Below are 17,069 nucleotides of genomic sequence, written 5' to 3' on the forward strand. Positions count from 1 at the left end.
CTTTATGAATCTGAGTGGTCCTGCATTGGGTGCATAAATATTTAGGATAGGTAGCTCTTCTTGTTGGATTGATCCCTTTACTATTATGTAATGTCTTTTTTTTGGTCTTTTTTGATCTTTGTTGGTTTCAAGTCTGTTTTATCAGAGAATAGGATTGCAACCTCTGCTTATTTTTGCTTTCCATTTGCTTGGTAAATGTTCCTTCATCCCTTTATTTTGAGCCTATGTGTGTCTTTGCACATGAGATGTGTCTCGTGAATACAGCACACTGAGGGTTCTTGACTCTTTGTCCAATTTGCCAGTCTGTGTCTTTTAATTGGGGCATTTAGCCCATTTACATTTAAGGTTAATATTGTTATTTGTGAATTTGATCCTGTCATTATGATGCTAGCTGGTTATTTTGCCTGTTAGTTGATGCAGTTTCTTCATAGTGTCATTGATCTTAATAATTTGGTGTGTTTTTGCAGTTGGTGGTACCTGTTTTTCTTTTCCACATTTAGTGCTTCCTTCAGGAGCTTTGGTAAGGCAGGCCTGGTGGTGACACAATCTCTCAGCATGATACTGGACAAAAGTCATCTGTGGATGGACACTTAGGTTGATTATACTACAAGACTACAGTAACTGAAACAGCATGGTACTGGTACAAAAGTCATCTGTTGATAGACAGTTAGGTTGGTTCCATATCTTTGCTATTGTTGAACCAACTTTGCATCCTGGGGTAAAGCCTACTTGATCTTGGTGGACAAGCTTTTTGATGTGCTGCTGGACTTGGTTTGCCAGTGCTTTTCTGAGGATTTTTGCATCAATGTTTATCAAGGATATTGGCTTAAAGTTTTCTTTTTTGTTGTGTCTCTGCCAGATTTTGGTACCAGGATAATGCTGGTCTCATAGAATGAGTTAAGGAGGAGTCCCTCCTCATCAATTTTTGGGAATAGTTTTAGTAGGAATGGTTCCAGCTCTTCTTTGTACATCTGGTAGAATTTGGCTGTGAATCTGTCTGGTCCTGGGCTTTTTTTGGTTGGTAGGCTAGTTATTATTGTTTTAATTTTGGAGCTCATTATTGGTCTTTTCAGGGATTCAGGTTCTTTCTGGTTCAGTTTTGGGTGGGTGTATGTATCCAGGAATTTATCTGTTTCTCCTAGATTTTCAAATTTGTGTGCATAGAAGTGTTTACAATGTTCTCTGATGATTATTTGTATTTCTGTGGAGTCAGTGGTAATATCCCCTTTGTTATTTCTAGTTGTGTTTATTTGGATCTTCTCTCTTTCTTCTTTATTGGTCTAGCTAGTGGTCTATTTTATTTTATTTTTTCAAAAACACAACTCCTGGATTTGTTGATCTTTTGAATGATTTTTTTTGTGTCTCAATCTCCTTCAGTTCAGCTCTGATTTTGGTTATTTCTTTCTTCTGCTAGCTTTGGGCTTGATTTGCTCTTGGTTCTCTAGTTCTTTTAGTTGTGATGTTAGGTTGTTAAATTGCTATCTTTCTAACTTTTTGATATGGGTGTTCAGTGCTGTAAATTATCCTCTTGACACTGTCTTAGCTGTGTCCCAGAGATCCTGGTGTGTTGTATCTTTGTTCTCATTAATTTCGAAGAACTTCTTGATTTCTATGTTAATTTCATTGTTTACCCCAGAGTCATTCAGGAACAGGCTATTCAATTTCCATGTAATTGTATGATTTTGAGCTATTTCCTTAGTCTTGATTTCTAACTTTATTGCACTGTGATCTGACAGAGTGGTTGTTATGATTTCAGTTCTTTTGCATTTGCTGAGGAGTATCTTATGTCTGATTATGTGGTCAATTTTAGAGTGTGTGCCATGTGACAATGACAAGAATGTATATTTTGTTGTTTTTGGGTGGAGAGTTCTGTAGATGTCTGTCACGTATGTTTGATCCAGTACTGAGTTTAGGTCCTGAATATCTTTGTTAATTTTCTGCCTTGATGATCTGTCTACAGATGCTCCCATTCCAAACCCTCTGGGCTCTGTATCGGCTGATATCCTTCCCCATCGCTTCTCCAAGCAGGTTTCCCTGCCAACTCAAGTGTCTCTGGTGGTCAAGGGGTCTCCTGCTGCCAGGATTCCAGAGGCCTGTGGTAAGAGTGGGTTGTTCCTTGCCAGTTCAACTCACCCATTCCCCCAGAGTCACTGGGGGTCAGGAACAAGTACTGGTGCATAGTAGCCCCTCCAGGGGTCCCAACTTCCTCCCTCTTCAGCCCGGCTTCTGTGTCTTCCCTCCGTCTGCTCTCAGTGCCTTCCCTCTGAAGATCTGCTAGGACTGTGTGCCACTCGTCCTAGTCCCTTTGTGGCAGCTGTTTCACCTGGCTGTGTCTGGATGGCTGTCTTGCCCAAATCTCTCAATAATTTTCAATGACCTGATTTCAAGTTTGCCAATTCCTTCTCCTGTCAGATCAAGTCTGCTGTTAAACCCCTATAATGAATTGTTCAGTTCAGTTTTTGTATTTTTCTGCTATAGAGTTTCTGTTTTTTTATATAGTTTATTTATCTTTGTTGACAATCTTATTTTGTTCACGCATAATTTTCCTGATTTCTTTGGTTGCCTATGTTATCTTTTTAACATATTGAGATCCTTGTGAGAGTTATTTAAAATCCTTGTTAAGCAGCTCATATATCTGCATTCGTTAGGGTTGGTTTCTGGAGTTTTATTTTGTCCCTTTGATTTAGTCATGTTCCCCTGTTTCTTTGTATGCCTTGTAATTTTTTGCTGGGGTTTGAGCATTTGAAAAATACCCTCTATCCCAGTTTTTATATTCTGACTTTGTACAGGAGAAGACCTTCTTTAATCAGCCCAGCTGGAAGACCTCTCAAACCCTTCTAATCTCTTACTCTCCTTGGAATCTGCCTGCTGAACTGCGTTTCTAACATTCCACTCACCTTTGTTTCCAGTGGCTTCTGAATTCTGGTGTCTATACTGTCAGCACTCTGAGTCAGGTGGTACAGAAATGAGTCCTTTGGGCAGCCCTCAGACAAGCCAGAACATTGGACTCATGGTCTACTGTTTATTTTCTGTCCCAAGGGAGGAGAACTCATATAGAGGATTCCTTCCAGTTGCTCTGTGTGATGCTGCATAGAGGAAGGGGAACGAATGTGTGTGACAAATGCCGCAGATTTTCCTACACCTTTCACTGGAATTCCATCTTTGTCTTACAATAGCCTTAGTGCTATAGATTCTCAATTGGTCTCCAGCATTATCACAGAGGTATTGTGGTCCACATATTGTTGTTAATTTGGTGTCTTTGTTGTGGAAGGAGAGCCTGTAGCTTCCTAGTCCATCATTTGCTGACCTGCACTTCTGCTTTTAAAGTGTAACTTTTTCCTCCAAATCTCAAGCTCTGCAATATGCTTTGTGAATTTCACCACTCTTACCTTGGATGCACTAATTTTGATTATTTCAGCACGTCTATTTAATCACTTTAAGTTGAACAATTCCTACTGATGGTTATTTGCTACCAAATCATCCTGTTCTTGGTGGTGGACCTCAAGATTTCTAAAATAGATTACTTTAATTCCCAGAGCATTATTCTTTAAGATGGACTCAAAGCTTAGTCTATGTCATAAACAGGTCTTTATCTCTACATACTATAAGGCTATGAGTTTAAATGGATAATCTTTGCTGATAAAATTAACTTTGTTCTTACCAAATTGTAGGATTCTTAATTAACATACTTTAATTTCATTTTGTTTAATAAAAAACATTTTGACTTTAGCCACAGCTCTTCTACTGTACCATAGGCATTTTCTGTCAGTTAGTAGAGAAAAAGAGGTAAGAATAATTTAAGACTTTTTGTAGCATGTATTAATCTACTATTTGCCTTTTGGTCTATGGAAAAGTGCATATGATTTTATGTTGGCTTGTTAAGTTCTTCTTTAAAGCTTTATCACAATAAGAATCTAATAGATTAAAAAGAACTTTTCTTCCATCCTTAACTATTTGAAGTGTTACGACTTCACCTCTCCATTTCAATTAAAGCAGTCTGACAAATTTTAAATTAACTAGGTACACACCTAGTTACTGTAGCAAAAATGAAAGCTGAGCATCTTTCTTTACTGAAGGAATGGATTATTGTCAGAGTCCACTGGGAGTTGTGTGAATGAGCAATTAAGCCTGTTGTCTAATTGCTAACAGAAGGAATGGTTAAGTATCAATTATAGAAAAAATAAAATCATCCCTTTAGGCACACTTTCCTCAGGACTCAGATGGATAATGCTGAACAACTCTACTTAACAGTTTAAGTCATTTAGTTATTTGGGCGGCTATTTTGTTCTGAATGATCTTTGGAAACCCATCAGGACGATGTGTTGCTTAAAAATTAAGCATTTTACAAAATGACATCATTGTTTTATGACAGGCAAAGACATCTGGTGATTGCTGCTACCAAAATCTTCTAGGATGTGGTGTTCTATTCCATGTTTTGTGAAGCGCAATTTGGGGGTTGAACAGATGCCAAGGTAAACTTTAAAATTTTCATAATAAAACATCGAGTTTGTCAACTTTAAATCTAGAAAATAAAGCATATAGTGATCCTTTCAATCAATAACTAGGATACCTGGACTTCTACAGGGACTTTAAGTTTTAATTTTTTGACTATTTTCTGGCTGACACAATTGATATCCAAGAGTAACCATCTAATGAGTGTTAAATAATTGCTCCCTTAGATAATTCACTATTATTCTAGTAACATGCCAGATCATTAGCAAGCTACTATATTAACTTAGCTTATGACAATATATTTACAGTACTATGACAATATATTTACAGTACTATGACAATATTATTATGCCTGTAATATTATTATAGCCTTTATTGTGTGTCACTATAAGAAATGGCCATCTATATAGAGTCTCTTCATTTTCTAGAAAATTATCCTCCAAGATAACATATATTGTTTAATTTCTTTTCTTTTTCTTTTTTTTTTTTTTTTGAGATGGAGTCTCACTCTGTCACTCAGGCTGGAGTGCAGTGGCGCAATCTCGGCTCACTGCAAGCTCTGCCTCCCGGGTTCACGCCATTCTCCTGCCTCAGCCTCCCCGGCAGCTGGGACTACAGGCACCCACCACCACGCCTGGCTAATTTTTTTTGTATTTTTAGTAGAGACGGGGTTTCACCGTGTTACCCAGAATGGTCTTGATCTCCTGACCTCATGATCCGCCCGCCTCGGCCTCCCAAAGTGCTGGGATTACAGGTGTGAGCCACCACACCTGGCCTTAATTTCTTTTTTTAAATTGAAGTTTGCTCAATACATTTTTATTAGAATTCAGTACCAGGACGTAGTGCTCTGTTTTTGGTGTGATGACTGGAATGTTTTCTTTTATTGAGTAGCAACCTGTTGTATGTTATATTTTGCTTAGACTTCCCAGAAACCCAAAGCTAGTTTTATGTGCAGTCATTTGTCATGTTTTAGACCAGTCTTGTTTGGTCTTTTTTGATTTTTTTCTTCCTGTCCCTTCTTAATTTTTCCATTTTCTTTTCTTTTCTTTTCTCTTCTCTTCTTTTCTTTTCTGTTTTCTTTTCTTTTCTTGGTAAGAGGGCATATTTTCTTTTTCTGTCAGTATCTTGGCTACTAAAAAATATGTGTGTGTGTGTGTGTGTGTGTGTGTGTGTATATGTATATATATTTTTTACAGTGAGCTCTCTTTTATGCTATTCTTATGCTATTTGGAAGTGTCATAATAATATTAAGCCAGGTAAATTGTATAGGAAGATTTATGGATGTTTTAGGAGTCTCAAAGGCTTATTTACAGAAGGTTTTGGCAGATTCCATTGATTATGTGCATGTGTCATCTAGGTTTCTAAATTTTGAATAATCATCATCCAATTCAGAAATGTTGAGACCCATCTATATGGAAGGCATACCTTTTAGCTCAGTAAACAAGTCCTGGAGATTTTTAAATCTAGATTTTTAAAAAAATCTTCTGTATTAGTCTATTTTCACACTGCTATATGGGAAGCAAGGACCTTCTTCACATAGTGGCAGGAGAGAGAAGCACAGAGAAGGAACTTCCAAACACTTATATTAATAAAACCATCAGATCTCATGAGAACTCACTCATTATCATGAGAATAGCATGGGGAAAACTGCCCCCCATGGTCCAATCCCCTCCCTCCCTCTACATGTTGGGATTACAATCCCTCCCTTGATACATGGGACTTACAATTTGAGATGAGATTTGAGTGGAGACAGAGAGCTAAACCATATCATCTTTTCTTCTGTTCTCATTGGTATTTTAATAATTCAGACCTTATCCACTAGAAATGTTTTTTTCAGATGAAGGGGTTTACTTATATATGCAAGTCCACCCTTCCATTCCTCCTCATGCTTTTCTGAAGTGGTTCTCACCTTAGGAACGCTATCTCCTTCTCTCATGAGTCTACTCAAGTCTTACCCAACCTTTGAAACCTAATTTAATTCTATCACTTTCTAATGCCTATTTAGGTCCAACTAGCAGCAATAATGCATTTATCATGTCACTGATCTGGCAATTAAAGCATTCAATATCTTAGGATATTTCTTACTCTTTTTCCCTGAACTTTTATCTAAATTATATACTCATATTTAATTTTTACAAACTTTTGCCTGGTCTTAACCTAAATAGTTAGCTCTTTGAATGGAGGGACACTGTTTTATTTATTTATTTATTTATTTATTTTTATTATTATACTTTAAGTTCTAGGGTACATGTGCACAACATGCAGGTTTGTTACATAGGTATACATGTGTGATGTTGGTTTGTTGCACCCATCTACTTGTCATCTACATTAGGTATTTCTCTGAACACTATCCCTTCCCCAACCCACCACTCCACAACAGGCCCCGGTGTGTGATGTTCCCCACCCTATGTCCATGTGTTCTCATTGTTCAGCTCCCACTTACGAGTGACAACATGCGGTGTTTGGTTTTCTGTCCTTGTGATATTTTCCTGAGAATGCTGGTTTCCAGCTTCATCCATGTCCCTGCAAAGGACATGAACTCATCATTTTTATGGCTGCATAGTATTCCATGGCATATATGTGCCACATTTTCTTTATCCAGTCTATCATTGATGGGCATTTGGGTTTGTTCCAAGTCTTTGCTATTGTGAATAGTGCCACAGTAAACATACGTGTGCATGTGTCTTTATAGTAGCATGATTTATAATCCTTTGGGTATATACCCAGAAATGGGATTGCTGGGTCAAATGGTATTTCTAGTTCTAGATCCTTGAGGAATGGCCACACTGTCTTCTACAATGGTTGAACTAATTTACACTCCTACCAACAGTGTAAAGGCATTCCCATTTCTCCATCCTCTCCAGCATCTGTTGTTTCCTGACTTTTTAATGATCACCATTCTAACTGGTGTGAGATTTGCATTTCTCTGATGATCAGTGATGATGAGCATGTTTTTACATGTCTGTTGGCTGCATAAATGTCTTCTTTTATGAAGTGTCTGTTCATTTCCTTTGCCCACTTTTTGATGGGGTTGTTTGTTTTTTTCTTGTAAATTTGTTTAAGTTATTTGTAGATTCTGGATATTAGCCCTTTTTCAGATGGATAGATTGCCAAAATTTTCTCCCATTCTGTAGGTTGCCTGTTCACTCTGATGATAGTTTCTTTTGCCGTGCAGAAGCTCTTTAGTTTACTTAGATCCCATTTGTCAATTTTGGCTTTTGTTGCCATTGTTTTTGGTGTTTTAGTCATGAAGTCTTTGCCCATGCCTATATCCTGTTTAATCCATCTTGAAATAATTTTTGTATAGGTCTAAGGAAGGGATCCAGTTTCAGCTTTCTACATATGGCTAGCCAGTTTTCCCAGCACCATTTATTAAATAGCGAATCCTTTCCCCATTGCTTGTTTTTGTCAGGTTTGTCAAAGATCAGATGGCTGTAGATGTGTGGTGTTATTTCTGAGGCCTCTGTTCTGTTCTATTGTTCTATCTGTCTGTTTTGGTACCAGTACCATGCTGTTTTGGTTACTGTAGCCTTGTAGTCTACTTTGAAGTCAGGTAGTGTGATGCCTCCAGCTTTGTTCTTTTTGCTTAGGATTGTCTTGGGTATATGAGCTCTTTTTTGGTTCCATATGAAATTTAAAGTAGTTTTTTCAAATTCTGTGAAGAAAGTCTTTGGTAGCTTCATGGGGATAGCATTGAGTCTATAAATTACCTTGGGCAGTATGGCCATTTTCACAATAATGATTCTTCCTATCCATGAGCATGGAATGTTCTTCCATTTGTTTGTGTGTCCTCTCTTATTTCCTTGAGCAGTGGTTTGTAGTTCTCCTTGAAGTGGTCTTTCACATCCCTTGTAAATTGTATTCCTAGGTATTTTATTCTCTTTGTAGCAATTGTGAATGGGAGTTCATTCATGATTTGGCTGTTTGTCTATTATTGGTGTATAGGAATGCTTGTGATTTTTGCACATTGATTTTGTATCCTGAGACTTTGCTTAAGTTGCTTATCAGCTTAAGGAGATTTTGGGCTGAGAGAATGGGATTTTCTAAATATATAATCATGTCATCTGCAAACAGAGACAATTTGACTTCCTCTTTTCCTAATTGAATACCTTTATTTCTTTCTCTTGCCTGATTGCCCTGGCCAGAACTTCCAATATTATTTTAATAGGAGTGGTGAGAGAGGGCATCCTTGTCTTGTGCCGGTTTTCAAAGGGAATGCTTCCAGTTTTTGCCCATTCGGTATGATATTGTCTGTGGGTTTGTCATAGATAGCTCTTATTATTTTGAGATATGTTCCATCAATACCTAGTTTATTAAGAGTTTTTAGCATGAAAGATGGTTGAATTTTGTCAAAGGCCTTTTCTGCATCTTTTGAGATATTCATGTGGTTTTGGTCATTGGTTCTGTTTATCTGATGGATTACATTTATTGATTTGTGTATGTTGAACCAGCCTTGCATTCCAGGGATGAACCCGACTTAATCATGGTGGATAAGCTTTTTGATATACTCCTGGATTTAGTTTGCCAGTATTTTATTGAGGATTTTTGTATCAATGTTCATCAGGGATATTGGCCTAAAATTCCCTTTTTTGTTGTGTCTCTGCCAGGCTTTGGTATCAGGATGATGCTGGCCTCATAAAAATGAGTTAGGGAGTGTTGTGGGAAGTCAGGGACCCCAAACGGAGGACTGGCTGGAGCCGCGGCAGAGGAACATAAATTGTGAAGATTTCATTTTAATATGGACATCTATCAGTTCCCCAAATTAATATTTTTATAATTTCTTACACCTGTCTTTACTGCAATCTCTGAACATAAATTATGAAGCTTTCATGGACATTTATCAGTTTCCAAAATTAATACTTTTATGATTTCTTATGCCCGTCTTTAATCTCTTAATCCTGTTATCTTTGTAAGCTGAGAATGTAAGTCACCTCAGGACCACTATTGTGTTAAACTGTACAAATTGATCGTAAAACATGTGTGTTTGAACAATATGAAATCAGTGCACCTTGAAAAAGAACAGAATAACAGTGATTTTAGGGAACAAGGGAAGACAATCATAAGTTCTGACTGCCTGCAGCGTCCGGCAGAATAGAGCCATATTTTTCTTCTTGCAGAGAGCCTATAAACAGATGTGCAAGTAGGGAAGATATTGCTGAATTCTTTTCCTAGCAAGGAATGTTGATAATTAAGAGCCTGGGAAAGGCACGCATTCCTGGGGGGGGAGGTCTATAAACGGCCGCTCTGGAAGTGTCTGTGTTATGCGGTTGACATAAGGACTGAAAGATGCCCTGGTTTCCTGCAGTACCCTCAGGCTTATTAGGGTGGGGAAGAAACCCCACCCTGGTAAATTTGAGGTCAGACCGGTTCTCTGCTCTCAAACCCTGTTTTCTGTTGTTTAAGATGTTTATCAAGACAGTACTTGCACAGCTGAACATAGACCCTTATCAGAAGTTTTTGACTTTGCCCTTTGCCTTGTGATCTTGCTTTGCCCTTTGCCTTGTGATCTTTATTGGCCTCAGAAGCATGTGATCTTTGTGACCTACTCCCTGTTCATATACCCCCTCCCCTTTTGAAATCCTTAATAAAAACTTGCTGGTTTTGTGGCTCAGGTGGGCATCACACACCTACCAATATGTGATGTCACCCCCGGTGGCCCAGCTGTAAAATTCCTCTCTTTGTACTCTTTCTCTTTATTTCTCAGACCGGCTGCCACTTAGGAAAAATAGAAAGAACCTATGTTGAAATATTGGGGGTGGGTTCCCCTGATAAGGGAGGATTCCAGAAGGACACAATTTTATACTGCTTTGGATCTCTTCATATTGCCTGAGTGGGTTCTCCACAAATATTACTTAAAATTTAACAATTTGCTATTACTCTATTGAGAATGAATTTCTGTGTTTGTTTGTTTTCTATTTAGATACAGGGTCTCATTCTGTCATCCAAGTTGGAGTGCAGTGGCGTGATCACAGCTCATTGTGACCTTGAATTGTGGACCCAAGCAATCCTCCTGCTTCAGCCTCCTGAGTAGCTAGGACTACAGGCATGCATGACCACACCTGGCTAATTATTCTATTTTTTTTGTAGAGATGAGGGTTTTGCTATGTTGCCCAGGCTGGTCTAGAACTCCTAGCCTCAAGCAGTCCTCCTGCTTTGGCCTCCCAAAGTGCTAGGATCCCAGGCATGAGCTACTGCACCTGGCTGAGTATTGTTGTTGTTATTTTAAACATTTTATTTGGTCATTTTGGAAACTTCATGTCTACTACATTTATCATTATAGTTTGAAAATCTTTACATCTTTTATATAGAAAACATTTTCTTTTTAAAATACGAGGTTTAAAATATTTCAACTTAAGAATATATTAAAACTAACCCATATTATTAAAATGAAAATGATAAAAATATCTATGGGAACATGGCCTGCATTTTACCCAAGTGTAATATAACACATTTTTTCTTTCTCTGTAGGAGGTGACTAATACTAATGGAGTTCTAGTTATATGCTAGGCACTGTGGAGGCCTCTTTATTTTATTGATTCCTTATCATACTCTTTTTGGAGGTATGCTAGAAGAGTCTTTGACAATTCTACCTCTCAGACTATAGGGTTTTCTTTACCATTTGCCTTGTGATATTCCTTGGCTGCTATAAGAACATGGTGCTAGAAGGCTTGCTTTTCTATTTTTCTTAATGTAAACTTTACAGATTTTATCAAGTGGAGGAAATGAAATAATGAGCTATTTTCTGATCTTTGTATCTTCCACTATGGTCATGATAATTTTGACTTGCTTGTCACCAGTAATATTTTGATTAAAAACTAAGGGAGCCTTCCTCTTATTGCCCCAAATTAGAAAGTAAAGTTTGTGGCTGGATCTCATCATTGTCAATCATCTCAGTTTAAAAGAAGGCGGGCAGACCTGCCTGAGGGGAAGTAGCAATCAAGTCCTATTTGTAGAAATTGTTTGTAAACAAACACTATTTTTGTCTGCCTTCCTAGAATGGGGGACAGGGTATTTATGACTCAGTATATAAAACATTTTGAGGGAGGAAACTTCAGCCATTGGGAACTAAAAATTCAATGTATGTATTTTTTGTGCTTATTAATGCTATCTTGAATGGAAATGAAAAAAGAACTTTACTGAAAAAATAACCTCATAGATATGTCTCTTAAAATTCTTAACTTTTCACTCACTGCTTTGTAAAAACTAATAATAATTTAGGACTTGACAAAAGTAGAATGAAATCTCCCCAGACTTTAGCCAAAATTTCCCCACGAACAGAGATTCTTAAATATCTCCTTTTCACACATGAGAAACCTGATGTTCAGGAGAGTTAAGTTACTTGCCCAATGTCTAAGGTTAGAAATGGAAGTTGTGTCTGTTTCTTTCTACTAAGGCTTAGCTGCCACATCTATTCATTTAAATGCTGAAAAAGCTTGATGTTCATATAAACTTCAGAATTATTATATACATTTCACTTTCTCTCCGAGTTTCACTTATAATTTAGCAGGTTCTATTGAAGAGCATAGAAGACTAAACAAGTAAAATGTGTGTTCCTAGGAATCATAGCTAGTGCCTACTTATCTTTTACTTTTTATGACTATTATAAGTTCATAGAGATAGAGAATCTAATACACATGTAACTACGCCTCTATTAATTATCACAATGGGATTGAAAGTAGTGAAATAAAGACTAAAGCTTATTTTTTTCCTATGAAGAAAGCATGTGCATTGCTTGCTGTGTTCCACATGGCCAAATACACCTGAAAAACAAGTATTTGAAAACAGGAAAACACAGTAATAATTCCTGAAACTGCCATCTACTGTGTGTTGGACCAATTTCTCTATTAGTAGGAAAATCAAGGACTTGGCTGGAAACCATCCCATGTGTTGGAAGGGCTTGAAGAATTGAACATCTCCATTAGCAAGAATCAGTTTCAATGGAAATCAGGGACTTGTTGAACCATAAAGAATTGTTGGCATGAGAAAAATGTTTAAGTAGTTTGAACATTTGCCTGTTTCGTGCAAAATGTCTGCGTGTGTGTGTTTCTTTATCTTATGGAATGAGAAATGAGTGAAAAGAAAATTATACTATGAATGGAAAAAATGTGAAAACAAAAAAGGAAACATTTTCAATATTTGCTGGGTTAAAAGTCAAAAACTCACACATTATGGAATCTAACTTGCTATATGTCATTGGTGCACAATAGCTAGAATTTAGTAGTATTAAAACTAGTCCATGAAAAAAGCAATTTACCAATAATATGAGGAAAAAGTAAACTGAGAGGAGATTTTATGATTTAGGAGAGGTTATATGTATAGTTGTAAATCATAAGTTATAACAGGAAAGAGGGCTATAACATAAATGAGCAAATAAGCAAGACTTGAGTATATGAGAAAAGTAACTGGACATATTGTCTATCTTGAAAAATGTGCAAACCAGAATTCTTGGTATAATATTTTAATGAGTACTCTGGATTCTAAAGTATTCTAACCAAATTGTTATTTTATAGAATATCAAGGTATATCTTTGGTTAACTTTGTGTTAGAATTCTATGTGGATGTCACCCATTTTCTGGCACCTTTAATGAAATCTTCTAGACTTTCTTTCTGTAAAATCTCATTACTCTGACTATTCCAATACCTATGTACATATGTATGTATGTATGTATCTCTATCTATCTATCTAATCTTCTGTCTATACATCCATTCATCTATCTTCATCTGCCCTCTATATAATCTATTTATATACACCCACACACCCACACAAATTTTGGGTTAATCTATCTTTCAAACTTTCACTGTCTGAGCCTTTAAGCATCAAAACTGTGGCTTGCCGTATTGTTAAATTCACTAGCCCTTATGTTACCTGTCATATTATTTATTTCCATTTCTAAAAGCTATTCCTTTGGGAGTTATAAAGGTTACTCATCTTGGTTAATTTTTGAGTACTTTGCCTTTCACTAAGGAACTATTCTATGGAAACCATCACAATCAGTTTTTATTATTGCTATTAAGTTTAAATATTTAACCGATTTTTTTTTTTGCTCTGCACTATATGATGGATGCTAGATACTCAACAGACATGGTCACTGCCCTCAGTTCTATGAAAGACAATTAGGAAAGGCTTCCCTAAATTAGCAAGGTGAAGTGTTAGCACCTGGTATGGAGAGGAAGATGAAAGCATTCTAGGCAGAGGGAAGTAACACAAAATCTCTACTCCAGGAAAGAGTGTGGCATATTCTAGGAATTAAAAACACAATTTCTTAAAGATCAAGATTGATCCCTAATGTCATTATGAGAGACTGATTTATGTAAGCCAGATACAAGATACAAAACTTCATCTCATTATTTCATAATCACACTCTTAAGACATGATTAAACATTTTTTCCCATAAACTACTATTTTTCTAACCCTCAAATGTCTTCCATTTATTAACAATTTTGACTTTTGGAGAGTTAAACACAAGTAGAATATCAAGGAATATGGGAATAAAATGTTTGCATTAATATATTTGATAAAGTGATCTAGAAGTATTAATTTTTTTCTTACACATATATTACAATAAAACATCCAAATAATGCAAAGGTGGATATAGCACAATTGGTGATTGACTCCTGTACTCTTTTTATCCCAGTCTCTGTTTCTAAAATAGGGAAGAGAGAGCTAAAGCTTCATCTTCTGGGTGGTGGGTGAGGCAGGATAGAGAAATAGTAGATAGTCCAGTCTCAGGAAGCTAGGATATGGCAGGTAGGTCCTTATGTCCCTTTATTTTCCTGGCTTAATCTCTCCAACTTCCTTAACTGGGAGTTTCCTGGATTCCCTAATGCTGTTATGGAAGTCCCAGCCAGGGATTAAAGAGAAGATAGCTCAGATCTAGAAATACCATTATCCGTTAGCCACAGCCCAGCTTGGGAGCGCCCAGAGATTGTTGAGCTCTTTTAGAGGCACTACCATAATTTGCCCCAGTAATTAGGACACTGTTGCTTCTTACTGTTACTAGTGGACTTGGGGCCATTTCTCCTCTCTAATTTCCCTCTGAAGCTGATGGCCTTGTGATATTTCTGAGAGTTTTGAGTGAGATGGAAAATACAGATAGCAGAGGCTCACAGAGATGAAGTCTTGATCTGGAACTGAGTTATGAACTTAAGCTCACTTGACTTAACTGCATTTAGCACAAAACATTTAGAACATCTACACAAAATAGAGAGTTTGGAGTTAATAAATTAAAGCAATACTAAAAGCCGTATTTTTTGTACTACTAAATTTTAAGTACTAGTCTATCTGAAGTATAATGTCAAATATACTAGAAAAAGAGGAGAGTGGATTTGAATTTTATTATATGTACTTTTTTACTTCTCAAAAAGAAAACTGACTTTGAAGTTCCTAATTTTAGTTATATTTGTGGACAGCAAAATGATTTGAAATTCTGCCTCACCTTGTTCACAGTAGATTCCAGTGGTTCCTAGAGGACAGAAACAGGTGTATCCATGAGGTAATGAAATGCAGGTTGCTCCTCTGCTACAGTGGTGTGGAGGGTCATGTTCAGGATCACAGGTAGAAACTGTCTCTGTGCAGAATGCTCCTTTCCACCCAGTGGTACAGTTGCAGCTGTGGGTTGAGAGAAAGCCACATGGTTTGAGCACTTGTGTAGAGATGGATACATACTATGTATTGCCCTGATGCTAACTTGTCAATTTTAACTGAAGTTCCAAGAGATCAAAATGAATTGTGATTCAAACTCTAAATTGTCAAAGGAAAGAGTTAATAACTGGTTATAGGATTACTGGACTCAACATCAAAGACTTTAAACAATTCAGAGTGTAAAAATTGAAAGAGAATTTTTTGAGAATTGTTTCTTTGGACAAAATTGCATTGTAAGTCTCTCTCCCAACTCCCACACCACCACCTAAAGAAAAAGCTGTGCATGGTGTTGTTGTCTCCTAACTTCAAGCCTAGTGAAAAGAGATTCAGCAGGACCACTTGGAGAGCTTGGTATGTTTTCCCTGGCATTGGCAAACTCACAGGCTCAGCTCCTGGGGTTGCCAAAAGAGCTGCAAACATGCTGGAGACGAGTCAAATGTGAGTGAATCCCAGGAAAGGGATGTTCGTAGTCAGGAACAACAGCTTGAGGACATATAAAAATGAATCTTGACCAAGAGGTGTCCTTCTGGCTAAAGATACCATGGCAGTAAGTGGTTTCTGGCTAGAGCAGAAGCTGAGGGGTAATGGGGAATACTCAGCTGAAAGAGAGACCTTGTCTGGGTTTAGAGAGTAATGTTGGGAGGAGCCCAACAGAAAACTTTTTGATAGACCCATCAAAGGCAGAGTTGTCAGATAAAATGCAGAGCATCTAGTTAAATTTAAACATAAGTTAAATAAATAACTTTTCTTAGTAGAAGTATGTCCTGATATGGTTTGGCTGTGTCCCCACCCAAATCTCATCTTGAATTGTAGTTGGCATAATCCCCATGTGTTGTGGGAGGGACCAGGTGGAGAAAATTGACTCATGGGGGAGGTTTCCCCCATCCTGTTCTCATGGTAATGAGTTAGTTCTCATGAGATCTGATGGTTTTATAAGGGGCTTCATTCTTCACGGGGCGCTCATTCTTCTCCTTCCTGCCACCATATTAGGAAGGACATGTTTGCTTCCCCTTCCACCATGATGTAAGTTTTCTGAGGCCTCCCCAGCCATGCTGAACTGTGAGTCAATTAAACCTCTTTCCTTTATAAATTACCCAGTTTCAAGTATGTCTTTATTAGCAGCCTGAGAACGGACTAATACATGTCCCATGCAATATTTGAACTTTAAATAAATAATATTTGAGATTTTATTGTTATATCTTGTTATATTATATATATAGAGAGAGAGTTGATAAATTGTTGTTTGTCTGAAATTCAAATTTATCTGGGCACTGTGTGTTTATTTTGCCCCTCCCTCCCTCCCTCCCTGCCTGCCTTTCTCCCTTTCTCCCTTCCCTTTCTCTCCCCACCATCCCTCTTTCTTTCTTCTTCTGAAAACATTACACTAAAGAGTACATGAGAGAAAGGGTTAACTTAAAATTCCTGTCAGAGCCACAGCGCAATAAACCACCGTGCCAGTCTAAAAAGCGCATTCTAGAATGGGTATGAGGTATAGGGGTCAGAATCTGTTAAGCTGGAGGACAGCAGCTGATCACACCTTCCCAGTCATAGACTTTTATATGCTTGTTACACCTAAATTAATAGTTGTGCAAAAAAAGTTAGGAAAATTGTATAGGGTTCTCTAAAATGGAGACAAACAAAATACAGAATTAATCTGCTACAAAATTGCATATTTTGAAGATTATTTTTGAAGGTCACAAAGAGTATAGAATGTATAAAGACCTCGTACACAAAAAAGGAAATCAGTAATTTCACAAAAGAAATAAAACTATAGTAAAAATTCTTATTAAAGAATTTTTAAATATGATGCTGTCATTACTTTTTAAAGTGACGATTGCGCCATCTAGTGGTTCATTTTATATCTACTAGAAAAAAGCTTAAAATTATTCTCACTGCCTTATAGACAGAGCTCACAATGGTAAAATATTTATTTTATTTAATTCACTTACACTTTATTGTATATATTTAAGGTATA

At 37.1% G+C, this 17,069-nt stretch overlaps 1 protein-coding gene and 1 long non-coding RNA gene across 2 annotated transcripts in view; one reads left to right on the forward strand and one right to left on the reverse strand.

Annotated features, from left to right (window-relative positions):
• Positions 1-17,069, reverse strand: part of LOC129037898 (protein eyes shut homolog) — a 518,317-nt gene that overhangs the window by 29,366 nt on the left and 471,882 nt on the right. The window contains exon 12 of the mRNA XM_063666297.1: positions 14,889-15,061. Within this exon, the coding sequence (XP_063522367.1) occupies positions 14,889-15,061 (173 nt within the window). The remainder of the gene's footprint in view (positions 1-14,888; positions 15,062-17,069) is intronic.
• On the forward strand, positions 484-16,347 carry LOC134739730 (uncharacterized). Its single transcript, XR_010126725.1, has 2 exons — positions 484-4,472; positions 10,373-16,347. It is a non-coding gene; the product is annotated as an uncharacterized LOC134739730 (long non-coding RNA).

The sequence above is a fragment of the Pongo pygmaeus genome, chromosome 5 (assembly GCF_028885625.2).
Source record: "Pongo pygmaeus isolate AG05252 chromosome 5, NHGRI_mPonPyg2-v2.0_pri, whole genome shotgun sequence".
Classification (NCBI taxonomy): domain Eukaryota; kingdom Metazoa; phylum Chordata; class Mammalia; order Primates; family Hominidae; genus Pongo; species Pongo pygmaeus.